Consider the following 20,362-nt stretch of genomic DNA (forward strand, 5'->3'; position numbering starts at 1 on the left):
TATCTGAGAAACAAAGAATCTCTACACCTTTTATGGCTTAACAACTAAGTACAAACACTGTTCGTGTTTCCACCACATCCCACTCCTTAGAATCAGGTCTATAGAGCTGGGGAGATGGCTCAGCAGTTAAGAGCACTGTCTCCTCTTCTAGAGGACCCAAGTTCGATTCCCACCACCACCTGGCAGTTGAAAACTGATTATAACTCCAGCTCCAGGGGATTCATCACCCTCACACAGACACATATGCAGGCAAAACACCAATAAGCACCAGAAAAAGTTCCTTGAAATGATTCATGTCTTCAGTTCAGCTTACTTCTAAGTTTTGAAAATCAAACCTCGACTCAGAAATTGCAAGGCAATTTACAAATTGCAATGAATTTTGTAGACGTTAATAAAGCTACACTGCCATCTTCCTACTTTGCAAACATTTTCAGTGACTAAAATAAATGTACAAAAGATAGGCTTATTAAATTTTGCCGATGACACAAAGCTAAGAGAGATACTTCCTACAAAACGCAAGAGAAACCCAGAGGTAAACATTTTCTTATCAGTTTTGAAGGCTGTTATAAAATAAAAAAGAAAATAAATTTACTGAAATGTAATTAAAGTCCTGCTTTGAAGTTCAAAATGTGCATTGGATAGATGCAAGATTGACTAACATTTAGGGGAGGGCAATTCAACTGGGGGCTGCTATGGGCTTCTATTGGTAATAAGGAAAACATCGAATAGTGGTTGTTTAGACAAATAGTGCACACCTGTACCCTTAGCAGGTCACAGATGGATCATGAATGGAGTAGAAACAGTGACATTTAGATCCTAAAGGCACTATGTAGCTGGTTCTAGACATAGGGTCTTTCAACTTATAGTTTTTGTTTAGCTTTACGGTGTTATGAAAGCAATACACACTCAATAGCACACATGCTTTGAATTTTAATCGTTGTATAGATTAGAAATGTATAGTAAGGTGCTCTATCCTGATAGTGGTTGAGGCACCCAGTGGTAGTTATAAGTTAGATGTATGATAATGTGGGGGTGATAATAAAAATTCTAGAGTATATAGCTGAGTTATATTAAATATATGTTAAACTTGACTTATAATGTGCTTATGGTAATATAACTCTGTGATAAATACAGCAGCATCTATATTCATTCCTGGGCATGGACTTTAAGGAAGGTCTGTCTACATTACTGTTTGGATCTTGAATGTTCCCAAAGTCCTATATGTTAAATGTTTAGTATTCACGATGCCCACATTAGAGGCAGGGGGAACCATTAAGATATTTTTAGCTTGAAGCATCCTGAGGAAAAAACGCTATGGAGATGAGCATATTTGATTTGAAATTGATAAAAAGAGCATGGTACTGGCACGAACACAGACATGCATATCAATAGAATGGAATACATACAAACCCATGCAATTATAGCCACCAAATTCTTGACCAACAAAACAAAACAAACCAAACAAACAAACAAACACTGCCAAAGCACACACTTTAAGGAAAAAAAAATCATCTTCAAAATGGTGTTGAGGAAATTGGGTATCCACTTGTGGAAAGTAAAATGCAATATTTATCTTTCACCATGTACTAAGATCTACTCCAAGTGAATCAAAGACCTCCATGCTGAACTTGAAACTCTGAAAGTTCTAGAAGAAACAAATACTGAGCACACCACAATATATAAGCACAAGTAAGGGGTTTGTAACTAGGACTTTTGCACTTAGGAATTAATACCAAAAATTAACAAATGGTACCAACAATTAACAAAAGTTATGAAAGATACTTAGATCACCAAGGGCATGATGGGGACAATGACATCTCTAGGCTTCCTCTTTGTTTCCTGGTTAGTAAAGGGAGCAATTTTGCTTCAACATAGTCTATTGATGTTTCTTCAACACCCCAAAACAAATGGGATCCTCTAAGCTTGGATTGCAATTCTAAAAGGATGAGTCAAAGTATAACTTCTCCATATTTGAATTAATATCATCAGATATTTCTTTATAGTGGCAGAAAGCTGAGCAATATAATCTAAAATACCTCTACCTCTATGATTTGTCTGGTACACAGTTTGCTAAGTGCTTCCCATAAAATCCCTCAGTTAATTCTCTAAACAAATCCTTGTTATAGTTATTATAAAAATAATATTTTATATGTAAAGAAACTGAAATTTGGGTTGAAGACATGGCTCAGTGGTTAAGAGCACTGACTGCTTTTCCAAAGGTCCTGAGTTCAATTCCCAGCAACCATATGGTGGCTCACAACCATCTGTAATGGGATCTGATGCCCTCTTCTAGTGTGTCAGAAGACAGCTACAGTGTACTCATATACATAAAATAAATAACTCTTTAAAAGAAAAAGAAAAGAAGCCAAAATTTACACACATGTGAATGCATACATTTTCTAGAAAAGAGAGATGCAAATTCAGAGAGTCTACCAGCATATATTGCCAGCTTATATTTCATTAACTTATATAGCATGTCAACTTTATGATTGGCTTTTCTATAATAAGTTAACGATACAGAGCATGACAATACTGAAAAAAAAAAAAAACCTCCAATCAAATTCCTTCAAAACACTCTCTTTGACCATGGGAAGGGAGGAAGATGTTGCCATCATCTAAACTTCATGGTTCCAAATAATCTTGATTAAATTCATAAACTTGGAAGAAAGTTTAGAAGAAATGAGCTGAAAAGGTGGAGCACGGACAGTAAATGATGATGCATGTCTTATTGATTGCATCAGAGTGTCTTCAGCATCATAATTGTCCAATAAAACATGCCCCCCCTCCCCAGTATACTTTTAGGATTTGAAAGAATCATTCAGTGTTAAAGTATGTGCATGAAAAGTGTGTTTTCAGCCAACAACAGACAGGAAGGAATAGGAGCAGGGCCACTTAAGGAGCTAGCTATAGAATACTACCTTTGCCTAAACAGTTCAACTTCTTTTGCAAAGGAAGAAAATGCCATGTCATATACAGAAGTGAGTTCTGTCAGTCATGCTGAGGTCTGTTTGGTGACCACACTTCTGTCTATCTTGTTCATTAGGAAAAGTAAGTCCCCCAGGCTGAAGGAACTAGTTAAGTGGATGTCCAAAAACTCCTTACTTAATAATGCCCATGTGCTCTGGGTCTTTAAATCACTTTCTCCACTTGATGAGTTTTCTGTTTTAGAAGATTAATTTCTTTGTCTTGACACCCTAAAGGATCAAAGTCCACAACGTACAAATAGTTCCGATTCCGGCAGCCTAAAGGTGTGTCGTGTCATGAGGATTAATGAGATGGAGTTTGTAATTGCATTCTGAGCTCTTTGGTTGAAAAGCACTTTATAAATATAACATACTAGCTCTGTGTTGAGGTCCATCCATCCCTTACAAGTGATTGAACATTCTTGATGTCCTTTGGGGAGTATGCTTCCCTATCTAACTCTAAGAAAGCTGTTTTGGGAAAGCTCCACGAACATGGCTAAAGCCACACTGAGAGTACCTTTTCTTCAGTGTTATATAGTTGCTTTGAAACTCACAGAGTGTTCCTTGGGGACAGAGGCCTGGCAAGAACCTGTGAACTTGAGTGGCTGGCATTGATTTTTTTTTTGCTACCAGCCCTTGTCCATAGACCTCAGTATCCAGCTAGTCAATAGACTCCTTTTCTGTGTGTGTGTGTGTGTGTGTGTGTGTGTGTGTGTGTGTGTGTGTGTTGATAGAGCAATAAAGAAAACTTTTCTGTCCTGATTCTGTAGCTCAAAACAAAATGCAAAAATACCTCTGGCATTAATTTCATCCAGATGAATGTTGCTACAGTTATTCCTATTAGCACAGCCACATGCTTGACAACACTTCAGATGGTATTAATAGTCTGCTTGCAGAAAAGCATTTTCTGCCAGCCTGGTGCAAATTGCCAGAACCTTTAAGCTACTCTTCCTCAACTTGGTGGCACTACATCATCATTACCTGTGGCTGGACGAAGAAATCACATTTGTCAGGGCCTCAATTGCTCTTTTGCTTTCAGTGGTTTTTAGAAACCCACTTTGCTTTGGAAAAGGAATTAGCTGAATATATTTTAGAAAATATAGACATATAAACAGCAACAGCTGGAGATTCGGGAGGATATTTAGAATGCTTTACTTGTCTCATTATTAGGTGTTCTTTGAGTGATAACCTTAGTGAGACCAAACGGAATATAGTCATCTTTCTAGTGACAGCTGATAGCATGAACAACATGGGAACAAACCATAGAACCAGTGTGCTTCCTTTGGATGAGAGGGAAGTTAAGTTATGTTAACATTATTGTCCTCAATAAATCCAGTGTATATATATATATATATATATATATATATATATTCATATATTCTAGTACAGTAGCCAGTGTTTGGACTGTGGTGTTAGAGATGTTGCCTTTTGTTCTATGCAAGAATTTTCTTCTTGTGTTCATTCAGTTCTCCAGTTGCCGGATGGTTTTACTCTGTGGCGGTGATTAGTGAAGATCAAGTCCACATTTTAAAGAGATACTGTTTACCTTATTTTACTGATTATATTACTTAGACACTTTGAGCCTCAGAAAGTTAAGTGGGAAGGGGAAACGGTAAGGTAATTCTACAGAATGGTCAATGTTATGTGTATGAACCAGCTGGGCTTTGGTGAATTCAACTCAGAGCCTTCTGTTCTTCTCAATGTTATAATTTCACAGTGCATATTCTATACGTCTCCAGAAGTGGTACTAGTTGATAATGTGCTAGTAGACTGTAGAAAACCAATTATATAAAATTTCAATGACTTGTCAAGAGTGTCAGAGAATAAACATGTACATATTCTACTTCAAGTAGACTAAAACATGGCTATTTGTTTCTCTAAAATTTTCATTCTATGTAGAAGTCCAATTCATATAATTAACTTAAGTACTTATTATAAGAGCTCCCTATTCAATTTATGAGTCACTCTATGTGGTAATAACTGATGTTTCTGTCAAATCAGTAATTCTTATGCTTTATTTGAAGGAAATTATGACTTACTGTTCATAAGGCCATTCTATCCTGAGTATAGCATTATTTTTATTGAGTAATTAATTATACTCTTTAAGTGTCCATGCTAGCTGTTATATGAAATGTACAGCTTAATGTCATTGTGTATTTAATAAGAGTGTATATGAATTTAAAGTGGTTTGTGCAGCTTTCAGAATAGTCCTCTGTATGAATTCTTATAATAAAGAATATATGCCCTTCCTTCCATCTCTAGAATGGGGCTCGGGGCAAATGAACCCATTCACTTGCACATGTTTCTAAAACAGGGCTTACCAGTGTTTTAGACAAATTAAAATAAAAGCCAACAAGAACATGAAAAGAGACTAAGAATAATGTTAATGTGGTGACTTAAACCAATGTGGTTTTCCAAATGGCCTTCTGTCTTTCATGACTTTTAACAGCATGCTACATCACTGTCCTTGGTGCCAGATGCGATTAGTCTGGTGTCCAAGACTTAAACCATGCTTCTAAATGTCTTTAAAGCTGAGGTGGAGAAGAATGGACTGTCTATATTTTCAGAAAGGTCAGAGATTGATTCCAGCTGTGCTTTTCTCCATTGTTTACCGAACAGCTTCCTCTTTTTTCCCCCTGTACTATGTCCATAAATGATTTCCTACACTAGTTTATATTTAAAAGAGGATGAATCATGGATATCTGGCTCTTTTGGGAAAACCAGGGGGATATTTATATATTTATATTTAGAGAAAGCAAATAAATATAACCTAAATTAATTAACTTTGTTGTCTAGATGACCCTGGCAATTTGGACCTTTAGTTATTTCTGTATTGGCCCAGCATATTAGTAAGACTTCCCATTTTATATTTATTTTTGCCTTCACTAATTCATTACAGGGAGTACAATGTAAATCATCACTGTCTTTATCAAAGTTGTCAACAATAACCATAAATAAAAAAATACCCAATGCAGCAAAATTTATTGAAGGTGAATTCTGCATAATTCAATTTCCATTCCTCGGTATGGCATCTCATTGTCCCCTAGAAGTCCACATTATATGCCACCTGCTGAGTAGAATTAACAATCAGGCATATGAATTATTTTCAGAAAAGTACTCCATTTATATGAAAACATTTAAGAATTATCTAATTTATTTTTCATTAATAAAATACAAAGTATACTGGTCCTCCAAGAACAAATATCACCACGATCAGTAACTGGAGCTGCATGACCAGTTAAACCAATGTCCTTAACTATGGCCATATAGAGACAGCAAGAAACGACCCTCTTTCTTGATTTTTCCTCTTGCTTATTGTCTCCTATTCTTCACACTACTACACTTTGAAAAAAACCTTAAACTATCCATTAGAGTCCAGGACTGTTTATTTTTCCTCTTATCCACATTATTCATCAGTAAGTTTTTGTTTATTGCTGGTTCTAGGTCTAGGACCCAAGGCCTAGAGCTGCTGGATAAGAAAGCCTCCAATGGGTTCTGACAGCCCTTTGATATGTTGATACATTATAATTTATGTAGGCAGCTAGAGATCTTCACTGTGGGCTAGAAGCATGTTGCTTCTCATGAGCTGCTGGCAGAAAAACAAAAACAAAAACAAACAAACAAAAAAACAATCCCAAGGCAGTAAGGATTACTAGGATTTTCAGAATAATGTTTTCATCAGAGAAGACTATGGGGAATCACCATCTACCAACATTGCTATCCACTTTCTTTCTTCAACCTTCTCCCACTAAGCCCATCAAAGGAGATCCTCATTGTCACAGTTCTCGGCCAGTTGTAACTGGTGCCATGCAATGACTCTGTGATTGAAATGTGATGGGTCACTTCTATTTACTTGGTCTGAGGCTATACTACAACCTACTATTCACTCTAGCTTCTGGACTTCTCTGTAATTTAATCCTCAGCCATCTGTTTTTTAAAGATTTTTGCTTCCTTTTTAAAATATTAGTAATTTGGAGTGGAGTTTCCTAAGTTATAACACAGGCCTCTGAATCAAACATGATGAATTAAAGTGTACTGGTTCTTCCTAAATCAATGTGCAGTTGGCTGATGAGCTAGAACAGTTCCTAAAGCATGCCTTCGTTATTTTGTTATTTGAGGCATATTCATTAGGGGTGTGACTCCACACCAGCACTCTCCAAGTTTCTCCTAATTAGACAAACCACCCAAGAGTGGTAATAACAGTAACAGAATGAAGAGAGGGCATACCAGTAGTTAAAACACAATGTTTGAGCCTGAAACTAATTGAACATTTCATGCCCACGAGCAATAGTCTTCACAGGTTTTGTGAATGGATGCTTGGTCTGGAAGACCCTTTCATAGAAGGGGCATTAGTGGTGGAATGAACTGTTGAGTCAGCATGTTCTAGCAATAATGAAGTATAAATGCTCAAAGGCTAGTAAATGCCCTTTAATGGTATAACTTCCTTTGCCTGTAGTTATGTTCCTTGTAGATCCCATCTCTTTCAAATGTCCAGCAACAACAATAACAACAACAAACCGATAGAGGTCTATGGTGCCACAGGTTCTAATCTGCCAGTTTCATCTAGTTATTTCACTACTAGGGTTTCCTTTTGGAGTAAGAAATCTCCCTTTAGTTCAAGCTCTAGAGGCCAAGGCAAGAGAATTACTATATGTTAAAGCTAACCTGGACTACAGTCAGTCTTATCTCATACATCCAAATCAACCAACCGACCGACCAAGCAAACAAACAAAAACATGTAACCAAACCCTAGAACTGTCTCTTGGCCAATCTTCCTTGGATAGCAGGGGTTCAATCATCTTCTCTGGCACCTTTTTTCTTCTCTAGAGTACAGAGCAAGGACAGATGCTTGAGAGTAACACCAAGTGAACAGCCCTGTGCTCCCGAAGGGAACCCATCAGAAAAACAGTAGCATCTGCATGGATGAGGTTCTGAGGATTCCCTTTTCATTGTGAACTTGGGTGGTAGGAGAAATGTTGAAAGATTAGATACTGAGCCTCACTGTCACCAGCTCCATGGTAGGTGAGAGAAAGAAGGATGAGGAGGCGTTTAAAAAGTAGAGATTTCTGTAAATAGCCTGACTGCTTACTGATTTGTATCCCAAATCACGTGACCAACATGTGATGGAGCACTGCATAGTTGAGATCAATCTGACCTCCAACCTGTCATTCAAGGGCAGAGTGAATTCAGCTCCACCTCTTCTAACGATAAATTGATATCTATCTCTAAAACTCTTCATAAAACAAACTGAACACCTAGGATGTTTTTTCTTTAATGACCTATTGACTTTTCAGATTGTTCTTTAAGCTGTTTTTTAAACTTTAAAGGCAACACTGATAATGAACGCCTCCAAATGGTAAAACAGAAAATCCCCTTCAAATATAACCGGCCAGTAGAGGAGTGGCTGCAGGAAAAAGGTAACGGTCGTTAAACTTTCATTCTAAAATCATTTGATTCTAAACCCTCATTTTTAAAGCCTGCAAATAAATGTTCCTTAAATGATAATCGCCTGCTGCATAAATGACTGTTTTAATTTTCATTATAATTTGTGTCAGCTTCCACCTGCCATATGTTGATAAATCATGCAATAATACATCGCCATTAAAACACAGTTAAAGGGACTAACATCTAGCCTGCTGTCAACATGGCAGCCACAAACAAGGAATTTCCAGGAAACTCTATTTTAAAAGAAAAAGAAAGAAAGAAATGGATTATGGCAATTTAACCACTGCATGACATAATTTGTTAATTTGTTTTAAATTACCTCTCACCAAAGCTTTCTAAAGAATTTTCAAAAGAACTTGTTAAACTTGTATCTTGAGTCTGTTTTGGCTTTGCTATCTAGAGCATGGTTAACCCACCAACCAACCAACCAAAACAAAACAAACCACATCAAATCAACTCAAAAACTCTAAGATCAACTCTTGTAATTTAAAGTGCTTAAACCAAATGTTATAAAGGAAGCAGTGTGTATGAACATTTGTTTTTAAACAATGAAAGGAATGAGAAAGAACACATTTTTTTTTCCCTCTAAATTCAAACTGTCAGAGGCTAAGTTTCTAGGCAAACTTAATTACTTTGCAGTTGCTTCAGGAAAGTGAAGCTAAACAAACCTTTTTCACACTTTGCTGGTGTGATACCCTGGTGCATTCAGAGGATGTTTTATGCAACATGCAAGTGTAAGTTGTTAAGACAATGAGTTGATAAGGGAAAAGTCTTGTGAAAATCCAAACAACATGTTGGGATTTGCTGACAGGAACAACCACTCTAACTTCAAGAAGGCAGCGATCACAAACCCTGGCAGAATTTTCTGTGCGGTTTCTTTTGCTTACTAGAAACACACTTGCTTTTCCATGAGGAAAATTCTCTTAATCTTTAAGAAAGTGAGGGGTTCTGTTCTTCCTTGAGGCAGTATAAACGAACATGTATTTCAAGGCCTAAAAGAACCCCTTACATGTTGCAGAGATTTGATTGAGGTATGCATGAGAAGTAGTTGGAGATACTACATAATCTACAAATAAAGAAATGAAGGACCCCCGTGTATGCTTCAGATGTTTAGACATGGAAAATCCCCACTGAATCTTAACTGCATGCCTTATTTTCAACATATGTGGTCTAATTAAAAATAAATTAAGAATAACTCTAAAAAGCAAATAATTGTGATTAGTAATCAACAGCTCATAAAGTCCCTTTAACGTTAAAGACAATGATTGCCTCACTTTTAAAACAGAAAGCGATGCATGCCTGAGTCTCATGTGCCTGAGAGAACTTTTGTGTTTCTTTTAATTTTATGTTAATAATATTTTTATTTTATTCCATTGCCTTTTGAAGTCTAAGTTTAATAGCATGCCAGGCATTTTCATTTGTACAAACCATTATAAAGTGGTTAGTAAGCTTTTAGTTTTCTTTCTGATAGCTGCGTTATCAGCTGGCTTTCATGGAAAAAGGAAGCCCTCATACACACATGTCCAGTGCTGGGAGGAAAAGGGTGGGTTAGGCGGTATGGATGGGTGTATCTTGGCTTCTTTATTAGATACATATATATGTAAGTATGTATATATTATTGGACAAAACACTGGGAAACAGATTACTGTCTATACTGTTTTCCCTGAAATTACTCTTTATGTAACTTGGGTGAGTAGCATCTATTTTCTTTACCTCTTCCTCTATCTAGCTAACTTCATTTGCAAATAGAATGGAAATTTGCACTGGAAGACCTTGTTTGTGAATATGGGTATAAGGAGTAAATAAATAAATGGAAGGTTAGACCAGTGCCTTCTGAAACACATGGGGTGTCTTTTTGGAGTTCTTTCTGCCACTGGGGAGGAGAGCTAAGTCACAGCATTACGGAGTGGGTTTGCTGGCTCTGTCGACTATTGACGGACTTTCTGACCTTAGACAACCCACTTAACCTCTTTGTGTCTCAGATTTCCCATATGAGGAGAGGAGAAATAATGCTGCTTATTCCCCCAGGGTATTCTGAGATTTAATTAATTAGTCTTTGTGCAACACTGACTAGAGACGTGCACAGATTTAATTTAAACCTATGTGAACTTGATGTTAAAATGAGGCAACAGATAATGACTTCCAAAAGGATGTGAATCTAAAATGAAACAGTTACATGATGCAAAGCCTGTTTGTTTTGCTGTTATTATCAAATTTCATGTTAATTTCAATAGAAAGATCTTCATACTCCAAAATTATATGCATGTGTATTTATAATACACATTTATTCATATGTACACATATTTTTTCTTATAAAGATATTAATCATTGTGAATTACAACAATAAGAATGATATCTGACATTGATTTTGAGACATCTTGGGCAAATAATATAAACAAAAACTTTCTCCAGTTAGTTCTGTGCATTTTTCATACAGAGAGGATGCTAGAACTATGTTTCTGTTGTTCATGATCTCTTGTGCATCTAAAGAAAACTGAGACACTGACAGGAAGACATGGGAGGAAACAGAGTGCTCTCTTCCCCAACTGATTTCTAGCTCTGGCCTGAACTGTGTAGGTAAAGTACAGAGGACTAGGGAAAGTCTGTAAAACCAAAGGAAAAAGACCTAATCATGCAAACAAGCTAATAGAAACCCAAACCCTTCCTGTGGCATGAATTGAAACTTGGATAGTCCTTGTCACACTCACCAGTGTGTTGGCCCTAAGAATTGATTGGTAGAGTCTCCCTTGTAAAGCAATGATAACAAAAAAATAAAGCAACATTTCAATCTAACAGCCTCAACTATGGCATGCCTTTCCTCATTTTTCAGTCATTCTTGAATAAGCAATGGCCACTTTATGGAGTGGACTATAACAAAGAGAATGAAGGCAATCCATCATTTCCAGCCAGTCTATTGCAGTTTGAATTTCAATTTTCTCCGACTGCTTTTCGTTTTTAAGTATTGGCAGAATGAATCTTTCTGGGAAAGTAAGATGAGGACCATTATAAGAGATTGGCACTATGAAACAGTCCAAGGATACTAGAACATAAAATCTTCTACATATAATCAAGGCTACTCAGCCATTAACTAATCACAAATGCTGGCTTACATAGAAAAGAAAGAGGGAGGAAGGAAGAGAAGATGAAAGATTAGAAGAGAGATAGCATCATAAATGGGCAACAGTTGTACATGCATGGGGTCTTTCTAGTTTAAGATGCTAACATTCTACCCAAGAAATCTTCCACTAAACAGCTTATTCTAAATCAGTATGTTAAGCTCCTCCAAAAGGTGATATGAAGATAGGCAAAAAATTTATTCTGTACATCTATTATCCTAGTTCTATTGTAGTAAGTGTATCGCTCCCAAAGAAAGAAATATGACCTCTAGCCCATTACCCTGCACCACTGTGCACTGGACATGTTGCAACTCATGTGAGAACAAGAGCAAAATTATGGAAACTGTCAAATGGTGCCAACTCACAGGACACTGAGGAGATTTATTGGCAAATATCAATGAATTGAGTACATCCCTAGGAACTGGAGAATTCTATCACTAAAATATGAACCTTTGTATGGTTCTAAGATTCTTATGAAGTGTGGATCATTTCCACCCTAAGAAAGTTCCCCAGACTAATAGAAGAGCAATATTATTTATAACTCACTCAAATAATAACCCTTAAGAGTTTCCCAGAGAGTAAAGTTGACACTTGGCTAAAGAGTACACCGTGACTATATGCTCTTTCTCTTTTCTCTTCTTCACACCTTCCAGTAGTTTTCACTGAGAGGGTATATCTACACTAAATTCCAGAAATCCAAGGGTAGCGGTACATTATGCAAATTAGAGCTGATTGTACTAGTGATGGAAGTTGAGAAGCCAAACCCCACAGCATACCTCCGTTTGGTGGGGCTTTTAGAGAGAAAGCATGGCGTGAGTAGCAAAAAGTAGTTTATATTTATTTACACCTAAAATAATCCAGGTGATTAGATGAGAAATTAGTGGCTCTGTTGATTCAGGACAGATGTGTCTAATTCCAAGAATAGGTTTCTTTTCTTTCTTTCAACTCCATATGGGAAAGCAGATGGAATTAATCTAAAGAGAAAACATGATGGAAGGCCATAGCATGTTGCTGTCATGACAAATTATCATGAGGTTTTAAATGCTGCTTTCCACTCATGGCAAAGACCTAGTTTGAATTTAAAAACATAAGTTGAAATCATGGAGAATAAGGCTAGTTAGTTGAATCCTACATTCTAAATTGTTCTACCATGATTTTTTTTTTCTGATCACCGTTTCCCCCCCCCCACCCCAAAAAAACTTGAAATAAGATGAACTATTGGCATTTTACAACCTATTACCTACCATGTCCCTACATCATTCAATGGGTTTTACATTTTGTTTTCTTTGTCATTACCCATCTTTCCCTTAAAATATATTCTGATTTTTCTCCCCTTATCCTCTTAAAAACCATTTTAGGATTCCCTCATCCCCATCCCCATTCTTATTCTAGGAACTTTATCAATGCCTAATTACTCTCCCATCTTAGAGAACAATCTATTAACTTATCATTCCTGCCTCCAAATTATGCATCTATTATTATGGTGTTAAATAGCAAATGCTGATAGAATATTACTCGCTATGATGGTTTATGGGAAAACTCTGTTTCTGGTGATCAGAGTGTCCATTTTTATAAGTATGCAATGAATCTGAGCCTCTTAATTGCAGTTTAATTTCAGTAAATTTAATTTAATTACTGAACCTAATTTTTAAACTCAATGTTCTCAGTCACCTCATTGAGTTTTGTTTGCTGCATATCATTCTTTTCTGTTGCCATTACATTAATTTGTAACTTAAATTAGAACACTAGGCCACTATGGTTCATTCTTGTCATGATCAGAACTAGATGTTTCTGTTATCCTTGATTATATGTGTCAGGAGACTGGAACACTGCTCATATTTAAACAAAGATGTCTTCTTCCTTTGAATAAGAAAAAGACTTAGTTATCCTGGTAACTTAGGATCTCTAGCTAGACAGCGGAAGAGATAATTACCATGAAATGTTACTCACCAATTCCAGTAGTGAATTTTTCTTATACATTTGATCTACCTCTATTGTTCAAGGAAGTCTGTTTAGTTGCTTGCTCCATACAAAATAGGTAAGGGAAGGAGCAGAAATGTATAGAAATAATAGTATTTCCTCCACCTAATCCACTAGGCCGGCAGCTAACCATCTTCAACACCCAGGCGCAAATAGCCATTGGAGGAAAGGACAAAGGACGTCTCTTCCAAGGTCAACTCTCTGGGCTCTATTATGATGGTTTGAAAGTACTGAACATGGCAGCTGAGAACAACCCTAATATTAAAATCAATGGAAGTGTCCGGCTAGTGGGAGAAGTCCCATCAGTCTCGGGAACAACACAGACAACGTCCATGCCACCTGAAATGTCTACCACTGTCATGGAAACCACCACCACCATGGCTACCACCACCACCCGCAAGAACCGCTCTACAGCCAGCATTCAGGTAAACCTTCCTCCTGTAATTTTGTTCTTCTTTCTTGACTATTCAACATTAATGCTGTGATCAGTATTCTAGGTAGTTAATGACTTTGAATTACTGCCTTTGAAGGAAGGATGAAGATGCTCATGGTAATGAGAACTAAGACTAGAGAAAGAGCAAGCAAAGACTGAGCGAATTCAGGAAACCTTGTGGCACTCATGAGCTCATGAGATAACTCTTGTTATCCTTTCCATTTGTCATTGAAATGGGAAAGCTATTATTCAAAATGAGCAATAGACCTTACTTTTATTACAAGACATCCCTCTCCTCTTCTTACATTACCTTTTCTTTTCGATTAACAGAAAGTTGGAAGGGAGAAATGAACATTTGTTATCATAATCAAGACTATACCCTGGTTCAATTCTATTCACATTTTCCAGATAGCTTTAGTAGAACATGAACTGCACATTATTAAGGTCAATGGGTACCATTAAATCAAGGACAATTGAAACTAGAAGCTCAACCACTCCTTGTGAATAATAGTCTTTGTGTTTGACATTAAGTCCTAATTAATGACTTGTCATTTTGGAGTCTTTTTTTTAAACTTTATTTGACTAATATACTGATTTTATTAGAAAATGTAAAAGTTTCATTTTAGCTAGGCAAAATGTTCTTGGTTTTCATGGTAAGGCATTTTTTTTTCACTTGAAAGTAATTATATAAATATAAGCAAAAGCTTAATACTTAGCTGCCTCTCTCGGCAGTTCATAAATCTAGTTAGTAGGGGACAGGAGGTTAATCGAGTTATTAGCCTTAAGTAGTTTGGCATCAAAAAAGGCATGCCAATGCTTGTGGGGGAAATTATCCCTACCCTAGTTAGCTGTTTGTAAAAGTCAACATACCAGTCCTTGTCTCTTCTGCTTCTCAGTTTTCACACGTGATCCAGGAGCTCAGTAGCGTTCCTGATATCCCCTTTCCATCCATTCCAGTGGACAGTATAAACTTAGAGTGAATCATTAATTAAAACTCACCCATGTGGTTTTGTTTTTTATTTGTTTGTTTGTTTTTGTTTTTGTTTTTGTTTTATCCTTTCTAAATTACATGACTTCATTGTATGAAAACATGTTGTCTTCCTTTAATTTCACTTTTACTTTTTTGAGCTTGAGTAGAAATCCATGCAGTTTCTTGCATGATTCCTAAGAACAATTTGAAGCCATGTGTATTGATGGTGTCATCAGCCAATTTTATGTTTTTCCAAAGGCTGCTAAGAACCTAGCTAGCAGAGTGGTCCTGTAATCATGAGTGCCCTTCCATGCATACCTATGCACATGCTTGAAAGAGAAAAATAGCACTTCTCAGCTGATATTACAGCAATAACTCCTGACACCTCACTCCACTCACTGAGAAGAAGATAAAAGGCAATATATATTTCTATTATGACTTTCTATAGCTCAAGCATAGATCTGTTTACTGTTCATAAAAGGATAGTTCTGTTTGCACAGGTCTTGGCAGACTTGGTTCATTTCTGTCAGAGTATATTCTGCTAACTCTGTGGGAAGCAGAAGAGCAAATGTTATTTTTTTTTTCTCCATAGGAATGTTTGATTCTGCTTGTCTGCTTTAGGACCAAATTTTCACTGACCACAAGTGGATTTAATGCTACACAGGGATTCAGGGAATTGCCTCAATTTGTGGTAATTTTCTGTCTTTGGTTGTTCCCTCTCACAGCAAATATATAAATGGAGGTACAGTGGGGGCAGATTGTTTGAGTTCCCAAACTCTTTCTACAACCCAAGAGATCCAAGGGCTTCTGGACAGGGATGGATTTCAAGGTGCATAAACCTTAGCACTGATTTATCTCTAAGCCTGGGTTGCCTCTTGGAGCAAGTAAGCACCATCGAGAGCCCTCTCCAATAGTTTTCCTCTTGTGAGCTGCTTTTCTTTCAGAGGCTGGTGAAAATCGGATTACATCGTTACATGCTTCTCTGTTTTCTTTCTGCCAGGCTATAAAGATGGGATATAAATCTGTTGACACTCCTTGTTTTCATGGGTACATAAATACATACTCTTGGAGGAAAGCCAGGAGCTTAGCAGAATTGGTTAGATTCGGGCTGAAATATACAGAGACCCCAGGATTATGTAAGAAGAAACTTGAGGAGACATATTGTGAATATTTGGGGAAAGATTTTAGGTACTTTTGTTCTTGCTAATTAGCCACAAGAATGTTGCCCCATGCTTTATGCAAATATAAAAACTTCATAGTCAAGCCTATTCTGGCCTAGGTACCATCTACAGATTGCATCAAACCTCCCCAATGATTTAGGACAAGTCTTAGATAGTGGGTAGCTTCGAATATATGCAATGTATGACCCAGCCAATTTTCTTGGATAAAGAGGACTCATGCAGCTTTGATCTCTGAGAGGTACTTCAAAAAAAGAAAAAAAAAAAAGAAGAAGAAAAAGAAAGAAAGAAAAAAGAAAATAGGAAAGATTAAATCTCATGCTCACCAGTCCATCATTCAGTTTTCATCTCTCTGAAATCCTGTGCAGACCCATTTTACAAGCGGTGTTCCATTCTTTGCTTTTTCACTTTGATAATATCATTAAAGCATGGTTGTCCTAAAATGAGACACTTCTAGGAGAAAAACAATTAAGCATGTGTGACCACAAGTATAAAAAAATGTCACTATTCAAAAAAATTCCCTGATTCTTTCATAAAGCATTAGCCGGGAAAACTTCCTTTGAGGAGTTCATCTCTGATGGACCTTGGCTAGTGCTCACATCAGATCAAAGGAAAACTGTAAAATGCTTTTAGTGCTGCTCTTAACTGTGTGTGAATGTGAACAAATCATTTTTGAGTTGATACAGCTCTCCAATACTCCAGTCTTTTGGAAGTAATTGGTACTTTGATCTCTGTGATAGATCAGTCTGTTACTGATAGGAGTACAGAATTGCTTGTGAATGGAATGGACTATGTTAAATTACTCACAGCTATTGTGCCCAAGTAATGGATCTCGACCTTATATTAAAAAGAATGCCTCGAGATGCACCTCTCAATTTAAGGGTGAAAAAGCAACTATAAGTGCACATCAATAAACTAGGTGGGCAGATAATAATCTTCAATAAAAATCTTGTACTTAGTAGGTATTCAACAGACACTGTATAAGTCAGACCAGACAAGGTTTATTTATTATACGTTAGCCACTTAATATCCAGAAGTATAATGACTGCAATAATGTTCTATTTCTAGAATTATCAGGGTATGTAGACAGTGTTTTCCACTGGTTTAACTGTAATATATGATGGGCTTGACCCAGATATCCTGGATAGATCACAGGACACTTAAATATCTATTACAAAAAGCAATTTTATTTTACCTTAACTCTACAGCTAAAAACCAGCTTTGGCATTAGATATCATAATTTACAGAGTCAGACATTGGTGTAAGTATGGTGGAGGCAATTCTGCTTCCACTATTTAATCCAGCAGGGGTTCGCTCAGGACCAGCTGTGGTCTGGTGGCTTTCTTTAGGAAAGTGGTTGCTTTCTGCGCTCTCAGACCATACTGAACTGGGCATAAAGCAGAAATCACCAGCTTCTCAAAGCCTGGGCCTGACCTAGGCTTGCATTGCCTATACTATGCCCATTTGTGCTGTAAGTTTCCTGGCCTTTTCCAATTTCAGGGAAGACTTGGTGACATTTAATATGATGACAGAAATAAGTCTCTGGGGATATATGTGGGTGATTTTCTAGGTTAGTTGTGGTATAAAGACACACCCTAAAGTATGTGTGGAACCATTCCTTTAGCCAGAGTCTCGGACTGAATCAAAAAGAGACAGCAAGCTGACCACAAGAATTCTTTTCCCCATAACTACTGAATGTGGATACACTGTGACCAGCTGCCTCATTCTCTAGGTGCTATGCCTTTCCCATGATGATAGATACTGGAGCTGTGAGCCAAAAGCTAGTCTTCATCCCTTAATTTACTTTGTCAGATATTTTATCATGTCAACAAGAAAATTACTGCACTAAATATAAGATTCAGAGTCAGACTGTCAGTGTTTTGCCAATTTATTATTATTATTATTATTATATTTGGTATGCAAGTCAAACATAATCTACTGAGCAAGCAAGGACTGCTTCCATTGATATTAGTAGCTATAGTTCTGAGCAGAGGTTAGAAATTTTGGATCAGGGAGTGAGATATTTCAGAAGAATCTAAGTAGAATTTTGACCCTAAAATTAATCCTGGAAAATAAAAACGTGTATGACATCAGGAATAGACTCCTCTGGCATCTCACTGCCTACCTTAGAGTTTTGTTGTATTTTATTAAACCAACTTTAGAGTTCAGTGGACTTTAGCAAATATGCCATGTCATGAAACCAACACATTTGCAGATGTTTTGGAAGGTTACAAACAAAATTAGAAATCTCGATTACTTGTATCATGGAGCCAATAGCCTCGAGAAGACAAGAGGGCTCTCAGTGTAACTCCTGAGTAGTGGTGAGTATTGGAAGGGTAGTGTATGGAATGCATTGGGGCATTATCATAGATGAGATTGTCATAAACTGAGGCCCTAAGGAGTGATGCACCAGGGCAAGAAGAACGTCCAGGACTTGTGACCTATGCTGTAAGTCAAAGATATGACTTGCAAGGTTCCCAGGTTTAAGAACTTTAGCTTGAAGCTCACCCACTACACCTGGGAGAGTACTCAGAGGACTGGAGTGAACTGAATTATCCGTGGCCACAATCTAGGATTACCCAGAGAAATAACATGAAAACCTTTGGGGTGGTGGGAGTGGTAGAGAGCTTGCCCAGAGCTTTCCTTGAATTAGACAAGAGTTCTACTATCAAACTGCACCCCTGCCCCCACCAGACCCCCAGTGCCAAGCAGAATCTTCACCAACTCCAGTGCATCTGTGTAGCTACAACGGCACTAAGGAGACAGGTCCTAAAATGGGAAATCTCACTGCAGTCTGTATTCCAGGTTCTTCGCCTCCATTCTGGACTAAAGAAAAATGTGAGCAGCTAGAGTCTTTCACGACTCTTATTACTTTTAGTCTCTCCAGCCAGTGTGTTCCCAGAAGAGAGGAACAGGCCAAGAGGAAAATAGTTGTAAAAAGAAAAATAAATGTGAATTCTCTTATCTTTGGCCTCCAGTCTGGGTAGTTATCGGCAGAAAAGGAGCTCGCTGTGTCCTGTGCAAATCCCCATTTAGAATTGTTTATAAGCTATTAGCAAGAAACTGATCATAACCTACTTTTTCTGTCCTAGGCCTAGGCAAAGTCACCTTGACACTGGCCAAACTGTGCACCACCAGATAATTGGTAGAAAAGCCATGATGCTCAGGCTGGATTGGAAGTAACCTAATACACGGTGGGATGAAAGGCTATGAGATTGCATCTATCTCAAGCATCATAATAGCAATGATTGAATGGAAACTACCTCTGAAAGTTCCAGAAAGGAGCTCTAAGTTTTCAGACTTTACAATAGTACATATGTGGAAATTCTTTCCCTTTTAGTCTATGGCAGGTTAGGAACACATTCAGCCTTAATACTGGTAATGATGGCTTGAAACAAAATGACTTGCCCCTATACTTCATCTATTCCTGAGTGGAATTTCAGTATGTTAAATAAAGATGGTGGGATTTGCCATCAGAGCTTCTGAGTAAGGACTCATTTGCTTCTACTTACTTACCTATATGCCTTAAGGTAAGTCCACTCTCTCTCTATTGGTTTCATTATCTGCCTAAGGGACATAAGTGTGACTTCCCTTTTGTTACATTGAGAGTAATAAATATGATCATGGGAAGTGATTCATACACATTCATTGAAGAATTTCACACTAGGATCCCAACTCCACCTAAAAGACTCGCCCAGACTCCTGTACCTTAATTGAGCATAGCACTTCTGAGGGTTCCATTAATACAAGCACTGTTTGGTCTATACACACAAAGGCTAACATAACTTGGACCTCTTATGGCCTCAAGAATGAAGACAGAGGTCTACCAGAAATGCCCATATGTTTGAGTAGAGGTCAGCTTAGCTGTTGATCAGTTAGAATATATGGAGAAACTTTTAGTTTTAAATATATGAAATTGCAATTTCAGTAGGTCAAAATGATGAAAGATCAGGCATTTCATACTGTTCAGTAAAACACATAGCACTTAGATTTACAGTGCACTATCATCAGTAGGATTTTTGTGGTCCAGGATAGGTCACCATCTATTTCCATATTCTTTGAATAATTTGTGGGTCTCGGTTTGGGATGTAAGTCAAATAAATGTACCAGGCCTGGAATGCCTTGTGATCATAGCATGTATCAAGAATGGTTATACTTGCCTTGGGCTTGATAGAAATGAGTTAAGGAATCCACAGTTTCTGCTCCCTTCCTTTTACCACTAGACAACACCTCCCCCCCACCCCCCGGGAAAGTTTATTTTTAGGATCAGGACTCAG

General features: G+C 37.4%; 1 protein-coding gene across 38 annotated transcripts in view; it reads left to right on the forward strand.

Moving 5' to 3' along the window:
• Nucleotides 1-20,362, forward strand: part of Nrxn3 (neurexin 3) — a 1,604,379-nt gene that overhangs the window by 1,461,976 nt on the left and 122,041 nt on the right. For 26 of the 38 annotated variants that reach the window (XM_029484652.1, XM_021179711.2, XM_029484636.1 and 23 more), the window contains 2 exons: nt 8,291-8,380; nt 13,622-13,929. In XM_029484652.1, the coding sequence (XP_029340512.1) occupies nt 8,291-8,380; nt 13,622-13,929 (398 nt within the window). The remainder of the gene's footprint in view (nt 1-8,290; nt 8,381-13,621; nt 13,930-20,362) is intronic. The other 12 variants (XM_029484646.1, XM_029484647.1, XM_029484664.1 and 9 more) reach the window with 1 other exon arrangement.

The sequence above is a fragment of the Mus caroli genome, chromosome 12 (genome assembly GCF_900094665.2).
Source record: "Mus caroli chromosome 12, CAROLI_EIJ_v1.1, whole genome shotgun sequence".
Classification (NCBI taxonomy): domain Eukaryota; kingdom Metazoa; phylum Chordata; class Mammalia; order Rodentia; family Muridae; genus Mus; species Mus caroli.